This window comes from Centruroides vittatus, unplaced genomic scaffold (genome assembly GCF_030686945.1).
Source record: "Centruroides vittatus isolate TY-2023 unplaced genomic scaffold, ASM3068694v2 contig_112, whole genome shotgun sequence".
NCBI lineage: Eukaryota > Metazoa > Arthropoda > Arachnida > Scorpiones > Buthidae > Centruroides > Centruroides vittatus.
In genome coordinates this window covers 35,034-54,189 of record NW_027120721.1, presented here as the reverse complement: position 1 = coordinate 54,189, position 19,156 = coordinate 35,034, and the positions used below count along the sequence as shown (strand labels likewise).

Sequence of the window (19,156 nt, the reverse complement as noted above, 5' to 3'; positions counted from 1 at the left end):
TAACTTGTTATTCATGTTTTATTTCCTTTATTTTCGAAATATGCAAAATAATTCAGGGGCTTTCTGTATGTACGGATGTTAGTGTGTATGCGTGTGGGGGGTACGATTTTGTTCACCCTCTTTGAAGCTTAACTCCTTTGCCTTTTGTCGAAAATTTCTGGAACGTTGCAGAGTGGTTTGTGTATTAGAGTCATTGATGCTATTAAATTTTGATAGTAAAAGGCGAGGGGAGGAGATAGAAGATGGTCTGTTGGCCTGTCCAAACTCACCACTGGCTTGAAAAAAGGCTCGGGAGAGAATACTCGAAAAGATTTCAGAATGCACCAGATTAAAACAGGAATGAAAAAATCATTCCACAACTCAAGTTATTATATATTAATATACTGTAATTTGAAAAAATATAACAATTAAAATTAAATGTATTAATTAATAACACTTTATATCCATTATTAATAAATAATTAAGTCACGTTATCAGAAGTTATTGTTATAACTGGCAATTTGTGTATTATATTAACAATAAAAATTAAGAATTAATTGCTTATGAATAGTTTTCGCGATGAATACACGAAGAATATCCCTGGTAAATACTCTTCTAAAATTAAATGTTAATATATTGTTTAAAACTTAAATGCATTTTCACTTTAAACAGGAGTCATCTGACTACTCCGAAAAAATGGATATATTCCTGGAGAAGTTGGAAAAATACTCTAAAGTAGGCAATGATTGTTATTAATGACCATAAGTTTATTTATTTATTTAAAATTCTTTTTCCTTTGCGGACATTAAAAGGGCCTCTTCGCATATCTATTACTAATTCGCTAATTTCTGAATGAAAGCGCTCAAAATAAGAGCGTTATGTATGCGGTCAAGCTTTGTCTGTCTGTCTCTGCTATTAAGTACCATATGTGGATTAGGTTGGACTGAATTGACGGGGGAAGATAACCCATTACATGGGCTATCTGCCAAGGTGTGTCCCTCCCGAAAATATTTCATGAAAAGCTGCCACCTATTTCATTGTTAGATGCGTGAAAAAATCAGGAAAACTCGACGTGGCAAGCTGCTGGTAAAAACGAAACCGCAACCATCAACTAGTGACATCATTTCTGCTTTGTTGATTGATGACAGCAAACGTCTCTTCTTTCCTAGCCTTACCTACAGTAGTTCGTCCAGAATACAATTTTTCTTTCCTTTCATTAATTTTACAGAATGGTGTGCATTGTTCTTTTGTTCTCCTACCCACCAATAGCTGAGTAGATGAAACCACTGAACACTGTTTATCAAATTCGTGCCTCATCTACATACAGCTTTCCCGGTTTCCTTCACATGTCTAACTCCAAATAGAGATCAGTTACCCGTATAAAGTTCTCCAGGAAGGCACAAATGCCCACGTGTTGCATTTCGTTATCCTATTAAACCAAATCTTTCATTCTACTTCTTCTAGTTATAATTTTTGTATGTCCAATTTCCTGCTTACATGTATATTACCTTTCATGTTTTATATAAAATAATATTTCAGAGACATCAAAGCTTTCAAATCCTAGACTCTGCTGAAATTTTAATACCTGTTAATACACCTTTTCCACTAATGCACGTAACATAACTCGTGCCAATTAACAGTAGTTTACATTACCGTGCATTAGTGGAAGAGGTGTACTAACAGGCATTAAATTCGTACCCTGAACACTGGTAGTTCGGTCGTGAGTTCGCGCCTCGCTCGGACGGGCTGGCCACGTGGAGTTTTCCGGGTTTTCTCCACGTCTGTAACGCCTAAATAGAGGCCAGTTTCCCTTGAAAAGACCTCCAGGAAGGCATCTCCCCTAGGCAGATCGCCAAAGTGTCGCGTTGCCATAATTTAACAAACAAAAAAGAAATTAAAATTATTAAAATTTCAGCAAAGTTCAGGACGTGAAAACTTTGTGTCTCCTTGTTAGTATCGTGCAGCGATCAGCCTGACTGCACGACAATAACTTTAATTTTAACTGGAAACGATTGAATTTACAAAATTTATTTTCTTTCAGCTATGGCAAACATATTCCATTTGCCTCAGCATAGCGAATAATTATATTGGAAGACCACATGATTTATGTCCGTGTACAAAAGAAGAATTATTCCTTTATCTAAATAAAATTTTATTACCGCCGACAGAGAAAAATAAATGGAAAAAAATAAAAGAAACTTTATCACAGTGGAAGGTAAAGCCGCAGAAATTTTCACTTCTAAATGATAAACATATTGATTTAATGGGTGGTCAGAGTCACTTGACCAACTAAAAGCGAGGAATCCATTGAAAGTTTCGCGGGATAAGTACACATCTCTCTAACGCCTTATGCTTTTTCCGTTATGCAAAATCTCGTGGTTTCATGAATTTCTGGTGTTTGTACTGGAAACTGGAAAAACTTGTTTTACTCCTATGTTATCCTATACTTATCCTGCAAAAGTTTCAATGTACTCCTCGCTCCCGAGATCGTCGTTAGTTGGTCAAGTTACTTTATGACTATCCTGCATAGTAAACGATTATATTTAGTTGTGTTCTCCCATAGAAACCGGTCATTGGGCTAAAACTTACTATCGTTTCCGCTGACTTATTGAAATCGGACAAAACTCAAAGTGAGTTTGAAATAATCTGCATATAATTAACGATTTCCTATTACATTTACTTGATTGGGAATAATCTTATTCAGATGAGGAAATAAGTTCTTACTGCATTGTTTGGATCAATCCCAAAGAAAAGAAAATCGCAAAAATCCCGAAAACTAATGACTGTCCTTCTTGCAAGGAAACTTTGCTTCTGTAAATATTCCGTTCACAATTCGTAAACTATTTCTACATTAATTGCATATTTATAAAGTTCTCGTAAATGCATACGAAAGCTGTCGGGTGGAGATGGTGGTCAATACACCAGCCTACCATTCTTTGGTATCCGGACGATCGACATCCTGGGCCTTCTGTCTTCGTCCTACGCCATCCGACCGCTCCTACTGGCCGATCTCGCGAAGGATATCAGTTAAAAGCCACTCTTTGAAACCGCCAAACGCTGGTAATTTCTTGCTAGTCTTATGTTAATTTTTCCGTATTTCCTTCACGTGTATAACACCAAAACAGTGGCCAGTTTCTCAGTGAAAATCATACTGTGAAGAACCCCCTTGGCAGATCGCCTACGCATTGAGTTGACTTAGTTCAGGAATCGCAAACTATGACTCGAGACGAGGATTTATTGACCCGTGTTGCTTCTAGACAATTAAAATTAAATCACGATTATAAAAAATACTTTCTCATAATACTTATAATGTATTTTCTTAATTTTCAATAAAGTTCTATGATTATTATTATTTCAATTTGCATATACTATGTGAGTGTGTCATCACACAGACACACATATATATGTAAATTGAAAATCGCTCCGACCAGCTGCTGTTGTCGGAATTAGTAATGTGGCTTTCCTCTTAAAAACTTTGGGGACACCTGACTTAATCCAATACAATTGTAAACAGTACTATTAATACCCAAAAACATAAAACATACTTATATTAAATTATTCGCAGAGAGAATGTTTCCAACGAAAGGACTTTAACAATCCAACTCTGGTAAGTCGAAAACAATAGTTGATATTCCAAATATATTTACTCTTGAATATAATTTAATTTAATATAAATCATTTAATAAAATTAATTTTCAGGAAGAAAAAGGATTCGACAGCAAAAAATGTGAACAGGAAATCTTTCATCAGAAAGTAAAATCTTTTAATTAGTTAGTAATCCTTAAACATACATTTTCATTTGATAACACAACTTCATACGTTTGGACAGAATATTTAGATGTAAGAGTATGGAATCAAGAGATAATTTCATTTCTTCGGCCGAAATTCCTATTAAAGTAACGAAAATTACAATAATTCTATATTTTATTTTTGATAACCATCTAACTGTTTCACTAAACAACAAGAAATTATCATTTCTTCGAAATACCGGAGACACTGAAAATGCGATGACGGTATTTTTTAAAGCAGACAAGATCATATCTCGAGGATCTTTGGTAATTAATTATGAATTTAAAGCGCAAAAGGATCGTTCGACTGCTCCTACAATTGAAAACCATATTAATTTGTGTCGATTATTTTTATTGAAAGACATCAGAATAACCGAAGTGAGTATTCAATATTTAAATAATCATCTGCTCTTAGCTTTTGTGTCCACTAGTGGTCGTGTGCCCAGATTACCAAAAACTGATAGTCTCTAGGTCGCGCATGATCAACTGGAGTTTTTTTGGGGGTATCTTCACATGTTTAGTATCTAAATAGGGGCCAGTTTCCCTTAGAAAGTCGTTTTTGAAGGTTTCCTTTCGCTGATCGCCCATGTGTTGTTGCATTTCATTTCCCATCAGTTCAATCTAACTCCACCACTTAAACCAGCACAATACACGAGATACATTTGAAACTAATCTTTTTATTATTTTCGACTTTTTCTGTCCTGTCGGAAATATGACGCTTTTTACACGCCTTACAACGGCCATAGCCAAGGGTGAGGAACAAAGCCTGACACATCCAAGACAAATTGCGCTTGAAAAATTTTTGGAGTTATTCGCTCGAATTCGAGCCTCGCTCCACCAGAGCGGTAGGCTGAACCACTCGGCCATCATAAACGATCTTGTGGTGTTTGGGTACCGAGCACTAGATTCCACCACTGGCCGAGTGGATAAAACCACTGAACATTGATTTTCTCCAGTGGAACACAGTTGCTTGCGGTTTCGTGTTTTTATCAATGGACTACCGGTGGAATTTCACAGATGTTTTCAAGTGTCTAATACCTAAATGAACATCAGTTTCCTGTAGAAAGACTTTCCGGAAACCATCAAACCAAGCTGTCTGGTGGGAATAGAAACGCATGAAAAAACTAGTTCCTTTTAGGTTTAGATTGATGGTTCCAGCCTTCTACCATCAATTTAAATTAGTCCAATCTTGCTCCAGATCCAAACGACTTAACAGTTTAAACGTTGGTAAATTTATCATATTCATTGTTTCAGCTCGGCTACGAAGACTACGAATATTTACATGGAGCCTTTGATCCGGAAGGTTGGACTTTTATAATGCAACATGCCGTACAATATGGACTCTTTCCTATAGATCACTACATCTGGTACAACTTAGTGTTTCACGTAATTTGTCTTTATTATTTACCAAATTATAAAAATGTAATGTTTGCGTTAATTATTTGCTCCTGTAAAGTGTATGGTTTTGTATGCGACATTACCTAAACGACAGAAATTTAAGTTATAACTTCATTCTTTATAACAACGTTCTGTATAACATCAACGATAAATTGACAGTAAATGAAGATCAGTCTACCTTGAAATCTTCGTTGAAAAAAGATTTATCTATTTTCCAAGAACATTGTCTCGAGTATTTGAGAAATCTACACGAAATATTTCACTTGAAGGATGCACAAAATCGACTTCAGTTTCGTTCACTCTTGAGGTACACTCTGAAATTCCTTATGGATTTATTCTGTTACGAAATTTATCTCAAAAATAATTAATTTCTTGACAATATTTTAAAGTCCAATTTTTTATTGCAGATTAATAATTAATTTTGGAGCTTTTGACAAACGTATGGAACAAAATGTGATCGAAGCTATCAAGGTGTATATAAATATGAATATAATTAGGAATTATTTATTAGGGCGAGTCAAAAGAAGGTGAACCAATGCAATTTTTTGGAAATTTTAGGTTAAAAGTGACGACCATCAGCGTTTAGGAGTTTGTCGCATTGAATAACGAGTGTAATAATTCCATAATCATAGAAATCTTTTAGTTTGTGCTTTAGGAAGTTTTGAAGTTCTGCATCCTCGGATCCAGAAATGCGCTTGTTGACCGCTTCCACTGAGCTGAACCTGCAACCTTTCGGATACTTTTTCAATACATTGAACACATAAATAGCATGATAAGAGGTCCAGAGTCTGGACTGTAATACGAAATGCGATTCAGAACAGAAAACACTTATTATTAATTGCAAGTCTCAGACACTGCGATCCTCTTACCCGTCACTATAAGATTGCCCATTAAAAATGTATCTTCTGACAAACTTGAGAACTTTGAATCGGAAATTCTGCAGCAGTCCGAGTTCTTTGCAATTCATTGCCATCACGTGTGTACGGTGAATTGAAAGAATATCCAAAAGGTTTCAGGCTATCCTTGGACGAAGAGGTGCAAGAGATGGTAATAGACTTCCTGAAGCAGAACCCAAAAAATATCCGCGAGCACGGAATCACCAGGCTCATTATCTGAAAGACAAATGACTCAATGAACATACTTACAGATAACAGTTTGCGAAATAATTACGTTTGTTCACTTTTATTTGACTCACTCTTACATTTCTTTCTTCGTGGCTTACTTATTCACTGTATTGATTAATTAACTTATATAGGAAGATCTTCAGATGTACTTTAGAAAAAATTTTCAATTTCTAGAGGACAATCGATCTGTAAGTTTAGTTTAAGTGTAAAGGTAAAAAGTTTTTGTATAATTTTGTGTTTAATCGATTGCAAAATATCTTTAAAAGGATGAACTGAAAACTAAATTAATAGAAAAAATCGCCTTACATCTTATAAACGATTTGGAACAATTAGATATTCAATTCCAAAAGTAAGTGAATAATTTACCAGAGATTAAACAGGTTAATTTTTTTATATAAACTCAAACAAAACATGATTGTTATGTTCATAAGATAAGTTTATAGGTACACAGTATGCGACAACACAACACGAGGAAGATCTGCCAAATGGCAATGCCTATCGGAAAACTTTTATACAGAACTGCAAAGCTTCGCGTGTTTAACACCTGTGCAGGTGTTAAACACACGAAGTTTGCTAAACGGCCAGTCCATTTAACAGGCGCGAATCCTGGCTCAACTATCAGTGTTTAGCAGTTTATCCATTCAGTTAATACTAGGCTTGATATAAATGTGTTGGCGTTGGCAGCCAAGGTGGTGGAAACCTAATTCTACTTCTCTGGGGATGCGGGATCAAATCCGGACGGTGAAATTCGGGACAGATTGCTCATTTTTCTAATGAGCAATATGTCCCGAATATGTAGGACCAGTCTTGTTTCTTTATTATTATTTTTTTAAAGTGCACAAGGAGTGGCCCTTGAGAAAATAAGAAAACAATAACAAGTATATACAGCTATAAAAATAAACAAAACACGAGCTATATAAAAGTAAAGGGTAAATAAATAATTAAATCTCCTTATACGTGTTAGTTACCGTAGGGCCAGTCTCTTATTACTCGGCCATCCCCATTGTGAGTCTGGCCAAACTCAGGATAATTAGGATTTAAACGGCCTGTTACTTGCAAGTGCAGACAAAGCGAAAAAGGTGTTAATAGCGAGGTTTAGGCCGAAGTTTTCAACGCGAAAACGTGTACGTCGAACGTTCAGCGCCGCTTTCCTGTAAGCCTAGAAGTTTGACAATGGCGTTTGAAAAGTCAGTGGAATCATGCTCGACATTCCAAACGCCATTGCCAAACTTCTAGGTTTACAGGAAAGCGGCGCTGAACGTCCGACGTACACTTTCGCGTTTAAAACTTCGGCCTGAACCTCGCTAATGTTTTATTGTTTAATCTTAGTAATTAACCAACTTCCTTATTTTGTTTATATAATAATTTTATTTTTTATAATTTAATCGATAATTAATATGTTACTGAGCAGTTACTAAACAATGACATTTCTTTTCTTGGAATTTGCTAAATAAATTAAATCCATTGTTTTGTAATCTTTGTTAACTTTTAACAATTAATTATGTATTTTTAGAGCTTCTAATAATTTCTATACCTACACGAAATTTGTTTACGATGAAGTTGACAATACGGTAAATTTTAGAAATTAATTCGGTAATTTTTAACTTTACAATTACATTTGCATTGATAATGTACTGAAATTACAGATGAACGACATAATTGGTGTTCACGTTAAAAATTTATTGAAGAAATCAATCACGAAAAACCGATTACTGAAATTACAAGAGATTTACAACGCATTGACAAAACTAGTAGAATATCTTCTGAAGAACATCGATAACAACAGGTAAAATTACAATTACTGAAAATTTCAGGTAAAATTTCAATTACTGAAAATCACAACAGGATTTTCATTAATTGAAAATTGTAGCAATGTTGACTCTCGACATAACGGACTTTTTATTTCTGGTTTATTTTGCCCCGTGGACCTTTTTAATAAGATCAGCATAGGTTCAACTGAACAATGACAGTTGATCACAGTTTCACACCTCAGCAACGCGTAGTTACATAGAGTTATCCGGATTTTTTCCGTATATCTTACAGCAAAGTAGAGGTAGTTGCCCATAGAAAGTCCTTCTAGTAGGCAATTCACACTTGTCAGATCGCCTCGTGTAGCGATATCGAGGATTTTTCATGGAATCAGATTGGACTGATGATGATATTTCACAATTCTCGTGTAAAATTACTGAAGATTCACGCCAATATTTGATCTCGAGTCTGTCAAAGTGGTAGACCTACTTTTTAATTGGTTCGGCCAGATATAATGAATCAACAAAAAGAAGTGTGGTCCGAAAATTGCAAAATTCTATTATATCCGAAGATGTCTTAACTACAAAATGAACCTCATATGGTATGCAATACGATTCATGGGCTAAGGTATTACAACACACGGCATTCTGTCGTAAAAGGATACTACTAGAATCTGGCTCCTATGTAAGACACGTGATAAAAATGTAGAAACTTACGCAGTCAGCACGTTGATGATCCGAAACAAACAGTATATTTAATCTCGACCATAGATGGACAGAAGTAATTAGAGAGACAAAAACATTATATTGTGACAAATACCCAAGAAAAAGACGACACTCTGTCCTGTGAGTACTAAGAGGACTTTTTGATCATACTCATTGTCGCTTCGACCAGACCCACAATGGGCTAAGTGGCATAGTCAGGAATGAAACTTAACATATGTGGAACAGACCTTGCATGAGAAATCCCTGTTAAGTAATCCAAATCAGATCCTGGGAATCCAAAGTTTAGGATTATGCTTTAACCTCCCTGCCATAAACTGTTGAAAATTACATGCAATGACAGTAACTGTGGAATGTCTTCTGGAAAGCAGACATTCCACAGTTACACAACCTTGTTAACCAGAACATTCCGCGACTTGACTGTTTTAAAGCAAGACGATTTATTCCTTTTTATCCAAAACCCTGTATTAGTGGGGTCCTAAACCACAAATACTAAATATATGAATATATAATAATTTTTCATTTTTAGAACTGGAAACAGTTTAAAATTGGAATCACTCATCGCGTGGATTGATACCAATATACAGAGCATAAATTTCTAATCAGAACAGAAATATCCATTAAGTATGCTTTTCTTCCACTATAAATTAATTATAAACCCTCTTCTGATAAATGTTTAATAATCGAAATAGCGTGTTTTCTACAGATACGAAATGTCGGAAGATGCAAAATTCATTAACTCAAATTCTTGAAATATCTTGAAGATGAATATCCATATCGATGCTTTGTGTAAAGAACTTTAACACATCATTTTATATTATAAATTTCTTGTTTAAAAGTAATACAGAATTAAATGAGATAGTGATGAAGAACTTTCAAAAATTTTTAACTTACATGAAAATGTGTTTTATATAAATATAATACAGTAACATTGATATTAATAAACATTTGTATTTTGAAAACTTACAAAGTAGTCTTTACAATCAGTTTATTTTAAACACAGGAACACGTAGTTACCTATCGAAGTCTTTATTCTTTTACACAATATTCTTTTGTCTAAATATGCAAAATTGCTAGAACGTTGTTCATATAACAACGGGGTGGATAAAATGAATCTCTTCAGTGAAAAGAATAAACAGTTACTACTGTGACCTTGACAACCAACTTTACACCTTCTCCAGTTACAAAGAATACGGATGTCGATCGCTGAAACTTGAGATAATTGACACTGTAATAAAGCACTTATCGGTTTGTTTACGTTCAAAATCAGTGTGATTCACACCCTTCTGTAAAGGCAATAAACATTTACTATTGTGACCATGACTTCCAACCCCACATCCCTCCAATTACAAAGGAATTGGAGAGAAGCGGGTTTCACTGTCAGATATTTATTAAAAACACCAATTATTTTAAACGAGCGGTGATTACGTTTTTTAGCTTAGTGCTCAACAAAATCCCTCCTGAATCATTCCTATCACCCCCAATAAATCGTACAACGGCGCAATTCATTTTAAACCAATAGGAGCATAGGTAAAAATGATTGACATGTCAAATGACGTCACTTACGTTAAAAAAATACATTTTGCACTTATCGTACATAAACCAAGTATAAGACTATTACATCATCAGTGCTCTTAAATGTTGGCCTGCGCGTAACGTTCTCTACCTTCGGTGGAAACATGCTTCATCTGGTAAATGTAATTTTTTTTATATTAATAAATCAAGTATTAAAATGATGATAATCTATCAAACACGTGTAGTAATTGTCTATACAATCATAACACGTAAAATTAAAGGGCAATTCGTTCCATAAGTATTTATTTTATGCTGCAAATCTCTACCCATACAAATAAATTATGTAGTAACTTAATATTATCAAGTTATTTGTTTTCGAATTCAAATGCTCATTTGCCCAACGTTTTGTATATAACAGAATATTAGAGGTCAACACATGCAGTAATTATAAGGAGACATAAAAATCTGCCATTAATTTCTATCTGTCTATATTATTTATGTCTGTTAGCATGAAATTGAATTGAATTGCTACGGGGAGCAAGAGTATATAAAGCCCATGATGACCTGCGAAATTAATCGATGTACGATGCCAAAAGCAATTACGAAGGCGCTACGAACATTAATAATACACCATAACAACGACGAAAAACCTTACGATAAAATAGCGGAAATGTTCAAGATATCAGCTCGCTCTGTGCAAAGAATTGTCAAATTGTACCAGGACACGGGTTTCGTGGCTCTGGGAAGAGCCAAAAGCCGAGAAAGACCACTACCAAAGAAGAGGACACTCGGTTGCAGGCTTGCAGCCAAGTGAACCCATTCAAGTCAGCGGAAACTCTGCAAAGAAGAGTTGGATTTAGATGTATCTACAACTACAGTAAAAAAAAGGTATGTATCATTTGTAGTATATAATCAAACGTCCTTTGAAATATATTTCTATCAATATAATGAACCGCCAAAAATACAAATTTATTAACGTGTTCTTGCGTATACAGAAATGTAAGAAACAAAATAATATATATATTTCACTAATAGGTTACGACAATTCAAGTTGTTTGGAAAAAGGGCGGTCCAAAAACAATCATTAACGGTAGCCAATCAGTTCGATCGTCTCGGGTTCACCCAGCAATAGAAAAATTGGTCGACAGAGGACTGGTCATCCGTAGTTTTTTCGGATGAAAAAGTGTTTTCTTCAGATTCCTGTGGGAGTGTGCCGACCACAAGGCACACGGCACAACACAGAATACGTGTGGAGCACCCAAAAAAGTGGCCGCTTCTCGTTAAGTGAGTTTTTAAATTTAGTGTTTTCATGTATTTGTCATTAACTCTTTGAACATGACAACATATCGGCACGCTCATTTCATATATCACAACTTTATTGACATTTTCCGTTTACAGGCGTTTGGGGATAAATGCCGGCTGCAGGTCCCGGGGAGTTGGTCCGTATAGACGGTCACCTCACCGCCGTGCAATATATGGAGATACTTGATGAGGTATTGTTGCCGACAATGAGGCCGTCTATGGAAAAGTTAGTTAGTTAGTTCTAGTTTTTTGGCACAAGAGCCATACAGGCTATGCTGCGCCATGACAAATGGTAAAATTAAACAAAGCTAAATATATATATCACAAAACGTCAATACAACACAAAAACACAAACAAACAGAACAACACAAATATAAATATATAATAAATAAATAAATAAATAATTTAACTTAAATCTCTCTATTAATATTTATAACTTTCAAAAAGTTCATTATCTTATCAAGATTTGGCCTCTGGCCCAAAATCTCTCTCAGATTTGCATTTCCGAAATACTGTCTGCGACTCTGGTCAAAAGCAACACAGTTGCAAAGTATGTGTTTAACACTTAAAGTACAGTTGCAATACTGGCATACTGGCTGGTCATCACCCTTCAAAAGGTATTGATGAGTAAGCCGAGTATGTCCAATCCTCAAACGAGTAAGAATGACTTCAGATCTCCTATCATACTGTTTGTTGTGTGTCCAATTTTCTATTATAGGTTTGATCTCGTAAAGTTTATTGTGGACTTGTTCGTTCCACACATTTTGCCATCTCTCTGCTAGTCGTTTTTTAACGACTAGCTTCAAGTCACCTCCTTCCATAAATATTGTATGCTGAGAAGGACTTGCTGACTTTGCAGCTGCGTCAGCTGCTTCATTCCCTTTTATACCTACATGGCCTGGGACCCAACAAAATTTTACAAAAATATTACTTGCAATAAGATGGCAAAACAGTTTGCGAATTTTAATCACTAAGGAGTGAAAACTAGGTTCGTGTGAGATCAAAGCCTGAAGTGCACTAATTGAGTCACTGTAAATAACACAGCAACGATGACCTTTCCTAATTACATATTTTAAGGCTAGATAAATAGCCTGCAACTCTGCAGTAAAGATGGAAGAATTCGATGCAATTTGTTCTGCCATGATCTCATCCTGGCAGACTAAAACTGAGCCAACGTAATCAACCGATTTTGATCAATCAGTATAAATAGAAATTAAATTCCTGTAGTGGTGTTGAATTTCTGCAAAGTGCTGCCTATAGATGTAGTCCAAGGTGGATTCTTTAGGAAACTGCTTTAAGCTAAAGTCAACATTAATCACAGAAGTTGACCAAGGTGATATATTATCGACCTCGGCCTGTGAAATGTTGCTTGTGTCCAAATCAATCGTGCTGCTTACATTCTCCATTCTAATGTCGAATGTAAGGACACAACTTGGGCAAGCTGTAAATAATCTTTTCAGCTGAGTATCTGATACTGTACAATAAACTGAAGGTTTAGCCAGAGATTTCTGTTTAATATAATAGAACAAAGACAACTGCTCTCTCCTGAGAGATAGTGGAGGCTCATAAGCATCTACGTACAAACTATGGACAAAAGAAGTTCAAAACGCACCAGTGCACAAACGCAATGCTTGATGGTAGATTGGATCCAGCATCCGAAGAGTAGATTCTCGCGCAGAGACATACACGATACATCCATAATCAAGCTTAGAGCGAACAAGGGCTCTATATATTCTAAGCATTAAACATTTGTCTGCTCCTCAGAATGAGCAGCATAATACCTTTAAAAGGTTCAGAGATTTTAAACATCTACTCTTCAAACTGCGCAAGTGTGGCAAGAACGTCAATTTATGGTCAAACACGACACCCAAAAATTTTGCTTCGTTGACCATTGGAATCTTAACCCCATTTAAATTAATTTCAGGGTCAGGTGCAAACCACGCCTTCGGCAAAAGTGGATGCACGAGGTCTTCTCTGCATTAAAAGTAAAACCATTGATCTTGGACCAATTGTCTATCCGATTTAGAAAGGTTTGCAGTTGTCTTTCAATAAAACTCATGTTAGTAGACTGACAGGAGATCTGAAAGTCATCCACATACAAGGAGTGTTTCACACTGGAAGGAAGACACTTAGCTATGCTATTAATTTTGATTAGGAACAGAGTCACACTCAGAATAGAACCTTGAGGAACACCCTCTTCTTGTGTGAAAGGCCTAGACAAAGTGTTGCCTATCCTAACTTGGAATCTTCGATTCTGCAAAAAGTTTTTTATAAAAATTGGCAGATTACCCCGCAGTCCAAATTCATGCAGATCACAAAGTATTCCATATCGCCAGCAGCGATCATAAGCCTTCTCTATATCGAAAAACACAAACACTAAGTGCTGTCGTCTTACAAACGCTTCACGTATAGATGTTTAAAGGTTTACTAGATTGTCTGTGGTACTTCTGTTCCTACGAAATCCACTCTGATGTGGTGAAAAGTAGTTCTTTTCCTCTAGGAGGAACATCAGGCGTCTGTTTACCATTCTCTCAAAAAGTTTGCAGAGACAACACGTCAAAGAGATTGGTCTGTAATTAGAGGGATTCTTACAGTCTTTTCTTGGCTTGGGAATGGGAATAATGATTGATAGCCTCCAAGAGTCAGGGAAAATATGTTCTGTCCATATTCTGTTAAACAGATTTAATAAATTTCCAAGGGAATTGGTTAGTTAATTGGTTGATTCTTGTTTTTTGGTGCAAGAACCATATAGGCTAAGCTGCGCCAGGTCAAATGGTAGATAAATTTAATTAAACAAAACAAATCAAAAAACATATGATAAAAATTACGTACAAAACATAAAAATAAAATGAAATTAAATAAATAAATAAAGAAAGAAAAAACAACAACAATAAATGTATACAACAATTTAGATGAAAAAAAAACAAAATAAATAAAAACTATATAGTATAATAAATAAATGATCAAATCTCTTTATACATATTAATGACTTTTAATCATGCTATAGTGAATTTTATCCGGGCCTACAGCAGTATTCCCTGAGCGAAAGATCGCTGTTTGTAATTCGATTCTGGTGAATGGCACATTGTATTCCTCATTAGATAAAAAATGGAAATTTAAATTTTGTTTTTCAGTTTGGGCTTTATAAGCTTGAAAGTTCTTTGTATACATTATATTGCTAGATGAAGAAGAAAACGTTTCACCCACCAAATCAGCAATACCCTGTATGTCGCTGATTATTGTGCCATTATTTTCCAGCATGGACAGAGAGTGAGAAGCATATTTCCCATTAATTTTATGGATTTTATCCCAGACTGCTTTTGAGCTGGTAGAAGATGTTATGCTAGATACATACTTCCTCCAAGAATCCCTTTGGCTTTGCCTCCTTATTTTTCTGGCATTTGCCTTTGCTTTTTTAAAAGCAACCAAATTGTTAGCAGTGGGGTATCTTCTAAAAATCCCCCATGCTTTCTTTTGTTTTTTAAATGCTGCCTCGCAATTCTGATCCCACCATGGTTTCGATGTTTTGGATATCTGGTTGATGTTATCCCCATTGTTTTTTCGGCTGCCTGAATAATACTGGAAGTGACAAATTCAACTGCGTCATTGATATCAGCAGCATTGATCATTTCCTAAGTGATGTTAACCAAAGAAAAAAATGCAGGCCAATCTGCCGTTTCAAATTTCCAGCGTGGTAGACGGGCTGTTTCACAGCTTTCTCTGCCTCGATATTTTAAAAATATTGGGAAGTGGTCACTAGAGAGTGGATTAGATCAAACCTCCCATGTAAACGCTGAAAACAGATTCGGAGTTGCTAATGATAGGTCAATGGCAGTGAATGTTCTTGTTGGGGCATGGAAGTATGTCACTTCTCCAGTATTAAATAAATACAGTTGGTGATTGCCTATAAATCTCTCAATGGCCCTGCCTCGACGGTTTATGTCAAGACTGCCCCACATTGGATTGTGGCCATTGAAATCACAAAGTAAAAGGAATGGAGTCGGCAGTTGTTCAACCAAGGCATCCAATTCATCTTCATCGACTCTGACATCTGGTGGCAAGTATATGGAACAAACTGTGACAGTTACTCCAATAGAAATTCTGACTGCCACAGCTTGCAGCTCTGTTGTTATTTGTACCGGTAAGGACGGGATGCAGTTTGAAACCAGTATAGCCACACCTCCACTGACGCGGTTGTGGCTATCATCATCCTTGCGTTAGAGTCCAAATCCTTTTAAAGATATTTTTTCTCCAGGTTTTAAATGTGTTTCCTGGAGTGCCACGCAGAGAGATGTGGTAGATAATGTCAGGTGTTTAACATCAGAGAAGTTGTTGCGGAAACCACAACAATTCCACTGAATTATTTTATAATCCATTATGTGTTTGAGGTAGCATTCTTTGCAAAAGTGTCCCTCTTCAATTTAACTGATGATTTTCCTTTTAGAGGCGATGTTGTTTGGGTCACCTCCAGTTTATTCTCTTCGTCAGAGATATCAGAAAACTCACTCATCGACTGAGCCTCCGATTTTATGGATTTGGAGAGTGCTGCTTTCACTCTCTGTTTGTTTAGTGGGTTCTTACTCGTTTTTTTGGAACCCACATTCCTAGTTGTTATCCCAGTTTTTCGTAGAGGTGTTTTTGCTTTTGTACTCTCCTGTTCTGGTGTTTTCATAGATGGGAGTATTAAACATTTTGCATGGCATGTAAGAGATTCACTTGGGGAGACAGAAATCTCTGTTTGAACCCCACATGTGTTAGTAGATTTCAATGCGGCAGCAAATGTCTTTTGTTGCATAGGTGCACTTAAACTGACCATGCGACGAGCCTCTGAATATGAGATGTTTTTCACAGTTTTTACCCGTTAGATCTCTTTTCTCTTTGCCATGCAAGGCACTTTCGTGAGTAGGAAGGATGGGCATCTTTGCAGTTCACACAGTGTGGCTACTTTTACATTCAGTACTGTTGTGACCTTCAGTTCCACACTGTGCGCACAAGTTTTTGCCTCGACAAGAAGTCTGGGAATGTCCAAATCGCTGGCATTTAAAGAAACGCAGCGGATTTGGAATATACGGACGAACTGCGCAGCGCAGATATCCTGCTGTGACAAAAGATGGCAATGTCGGGTTGTTGAATGTGATAATTAAATGTTTAGTGGGTATCAACTTGCCGTCTTGACAAATCGAAATGCGTCAGACAGAAGTGACACCTTGGTCCAAGAGGCCGATCTAAATGTCTGATTCGTCTTCAGACGTCAAGTCAAACTCAGATATCACACCACGTGATGAGTTCAAACTTCCGTGTGGTGTGACTGATACTCCCATGTCTCCAAAAGTTGTAATTGACAAAAGCTTTGTTGTTTGTTGAGGAGAAGCTGTTTCTACAAGTAGGTCCCCTGACCTCAATTTTTGAATTTTTTCAAATGCCCAATGGTTAATTCAAACAGCTTTTGAATCAAAAAGAGGGAACACTTAGCAAGGGGTTTTTCTCCAGTTGCATGTACTATTAAGTAAGCAGGTTGGCTGGAGGTCTTTTCTTTGGTCGCTTGGAATTGAGTTTTTGCAATCCATATTTAAGAATGTATATTCAGCTCCTAGTGACCCCACCCACCATGGGGCCCAACAGGGGGATGCCGTCACATAAGAGACTCCCATAGACCGTCGCACTAGGGTTTCCCAAAAGCTATACCCTCACAATGTAGTCAGGAAGAGCACACCTTGTCTGACGTGTCTGCCCGGTCTGCATCGATCGGTTGACTCCAAGCCAAGGTCAAGAATGACTCAACGACCAGCCGATTGACTCAAACGGAGCCTGATTTGAGCCTCCCGTTTATCCGAAGCAAGGGCCAAAGCAGTGTGTTGGAGACGGTATGTTGCCCCTCAACTACCAGGATCCCCCTTTCCGGCATACGGGCCACCACGCACGGCAAACACGTGAGTGGGCGTTCAGATCCCAGGGATAATAAAAAAGAAATACTAAACCATCTCTGGGAGATCCCCTCACCACGGACAGGAACCCACATCGAGGGGATATACTATTAGGTAGGTTGGTTGGTTGGTTAGATGAACTGACCTCCTTTGCTGGTAATACATCAGTCCTTGTGATTTTTGATTTTGTTCAATCCATGTTTAAAAGTAACTATTCAGCTCCTAGTGACCCCACCCACCATGGGGCCCAACAGGGGGATGCCGTCACATAAGAGACTCCCATAGACCGTCGCCCTAGGGTTTCCCAAAAGCTATACCCTCACAATGTAGTCAGGAAGAGCACACCTTGTCTGACGTGTCTGCCCGGTCTGCATCGATCGGTTGACTCCAAGCCAAGGTCAAGAATGACTCAACGACCAGCCGATTGACTCAAACCAAGCCTGATTTGAGCCTCCCGTTTATCCGAAGCAGGGGCCAAAGCAGTGTGTTGGGGACATTATGTTGCCCCTCAACTACCAGGATTTCTTTTTCCGGCATACGGGACACCACGCCTGGCAATCACGTGGGTGGGCGTTCAGATCCCAGGGGTAGTAAAGAAGGGTTACTAAATTGTCTGTGGTACTTCTGTTCCTACGAAATCCGCTCTGATATGATGAAAAGTAATCCTTTTCCTCTAAGAGAAACATCAGCCGTCTGTTTACCATTTTCTCGAAGAGTTTACAGAGACAACTCGTCAGAGAGATTGATCTGTAATTAGAGGGATTCTTGTATTCTTTGCCTGGTTTGGGGATGGGAATAATAATTGATAGCCTCCAAGAGTCAGGGAAAATATGTTCTGTCCATATTCTGTTAAACAGATTTAATAAATTTCCAAGGGAATTGGTTGGTTAGTTGGTTGATTCTTGTTTTTTGGCGCAAGAACCATATAGGCTAAGCTGCGCCAGGTCAAATGGTAAATAAATTTAATTAAACAAGACAAATCAAAAAACATATGATAAAAATTACGTACAAAACATAAATAAAAAATGAAATTAAATAAATAGATAAATAAAGAAACAACAACAACAATAAATGTATACAACAATTTAGATAAAAAAAAAACAAAATAAATAAAAACTATATAGTATAATAAATGAATGATCAAATCTCTTTATACATATTAATGACTTTTAGAGAGTCCAGTAGATTGTCCAGACTTGGCCTCTGGCCCATAATCTCTGACAGACTTGTATTTCGAAAATACTGTTTACGCAACCTCTCAAAGACAGAGCAATTGCACAGTATGTGTTTTACACTAAGAGGGTACTTACAATACTGACATACAGGCTGGTCATCACCCTTCAAAGAGTATTGATGAGTCAGTCGAGTATGTCCAATTCTCCAACGGGTAAGAATAACCTCAGATCTCCTGCAATATAGTTTCTTCTGTGTCCAATTTTCTATGATAGGTTTGATCTCGTGTAGTTTATTGTGGATTTGTTCGTTCCACAATTTTGCCATCTCTCTGCTAGTCGTTTTTTAACGACCATCTTCAAGTCACCTCCTTCAATAAACATTGTATGATTCCAGAAGTGTCTCTCGTCTAGAGAAGATCCTTTTGAATTTTTCTGCCAGAAGTCTTGGGTAAGTTCTGTTCTGTGTGGTTTTACCAGTGT

At 36.8% G+C, this 19,156-nt stretch overlaps 3 protein-coding genes across 4 annotated transcripts in view; 2 read left to right on the top strand and 1 right to left on the bottom strand.

The window, feature by feature from the left end:
* The window catches only part of LOC136977873 (uncharacterized), a 124,912-nt gene extending 109,000 nt beyond the window's left edge, over nucleotides 1-15,912 (bottom strand). The window contains exon 1 of the mRNA XM_067273481.1: nucleotides 15,897-15,912. The gene's annotated coding sequence lies outside the window, so the exon portion shown is untranslated. The remainder of the gene's footprint in view (nucleotides 1-15,896) is intronic.
* LOC136977896 (uncharacterized) lies at nucleotides 459-3,736 on the top strand. The gene is made up of 7 exons (XM_067273490.1): nucleotides 459-582; nucleotides 652-714; nucleotides 2,021-2,194; nucleotides 2,543-2,609; nucleotides 2,684-2,792; nucleotides 3,545-3,586; nucleotides 3,679-3,736. Exons 1-7 carry the CDS (start codon nucleotides 559-561, stop codon nucleotides 3,734-3,736), a joined length of 537 nt encoding a protein of 178 aa, XP_067129591.1. The 5' UTR covers nucleotides 459-558.
* Nucleotides 3,695-9,713, top strand: LOC136977811 (protein unc-13 homolog 4B-like). 2 transcript variants are annotated; one of them, XM_067273399.1, is made up of 10 exons: nucleotides 3,695-3,732; nucleotides 3,809-3,875; nucleotides 3,945-4,145; nucleotides 5,022-5,134; nucleotides 5,224-5,472; nucleotides 5,573-5,636; nucleotides 7,803-7,860; nucleotides 7,936-8,075; nucleotides 9,290-9,384; nucleotides 9,467-9,713. In XM_067273399.1, the coding sequence occupies exons 2-7, from the start codon at nucleotides 3,828-3,830 to the stop codon at nucleotides 7,809-7,811; spliced, it is 684 nt and encodes a 227-aa protein (XP_067129500.1). In that variant the 5' UTR covers nucleotides 3,695-3,732; nucleotides 3,809-3,827; the 3' UTR covers nucleotides 7,812-7,860; nucleotides 7,936-8,075; nucleotides 9,290-9,384; nucleotides 9,467-9,713. The 2 variants fall into 2 exon arrangements, with proteins under 2 accessions (XP_067129500.1, XP_067129493.1); XM_067273392.1 differs by lacking the exons at nucleotides 7,803-7,860; nucleotides 7,936-8,075; nucleotides 9,290-9,384; nucleotides 9,467-9,713 and having other exon boundaries at nucleotides 5,573-5,808.
* Nucleotides 15,913-19,156: the final 3,244 nt, after the last annotated feature.

What these genes read in the sequence shown, in the direction of transcription:
- LOC136977896 (XM_067273490.1), top strand. Translation starts at nt 559, where the DNA reads ATGAATACACGAAGAATATCCCTG. An exon ending in AGTTGGAAAAATACTCTAAA is followed by an intron (nt 715 to 2,020) that starts GTAGGCAATGAT and finishes ATTTTCTTTCAG; the next exon opens with CTATGGCAAACATATTCCAT. An exon ending in GAAATCGGACAAAACTCAAA is followed by an intron (nt 2,610 to 2,683) that starts GTGAGTTTGAAA and finishes AATCTTATTCAG; the next exon opens with ATGAGGAAATAAGTTCTTAC.
- LOC136977811 (XM_067273392.1), top strand. Translation starts at nt 3,828, where the DNA reads ATGGAATCAAGAGATAATTTCATTTCTTCGGCCGAAATTCCTATTAAA. An exon ending in AAGACATCAGAATAACCGAA is followed by an intron (nt 4,146 to 5,021) that starts GTGAGTATTCAA and finishes TCATTGTTTCAG; the next exon opens with CTCGGCTACGAAGACTACGA. An exon ending in CCTATAGATCACTACATCTG is followed by an intron (nt 5,135 to 5,223) that starts GTACAACTTAGT and finishes GCTCCTGTAAAG; the next exon opens with TGTATGGTTTTGTATGCGAC.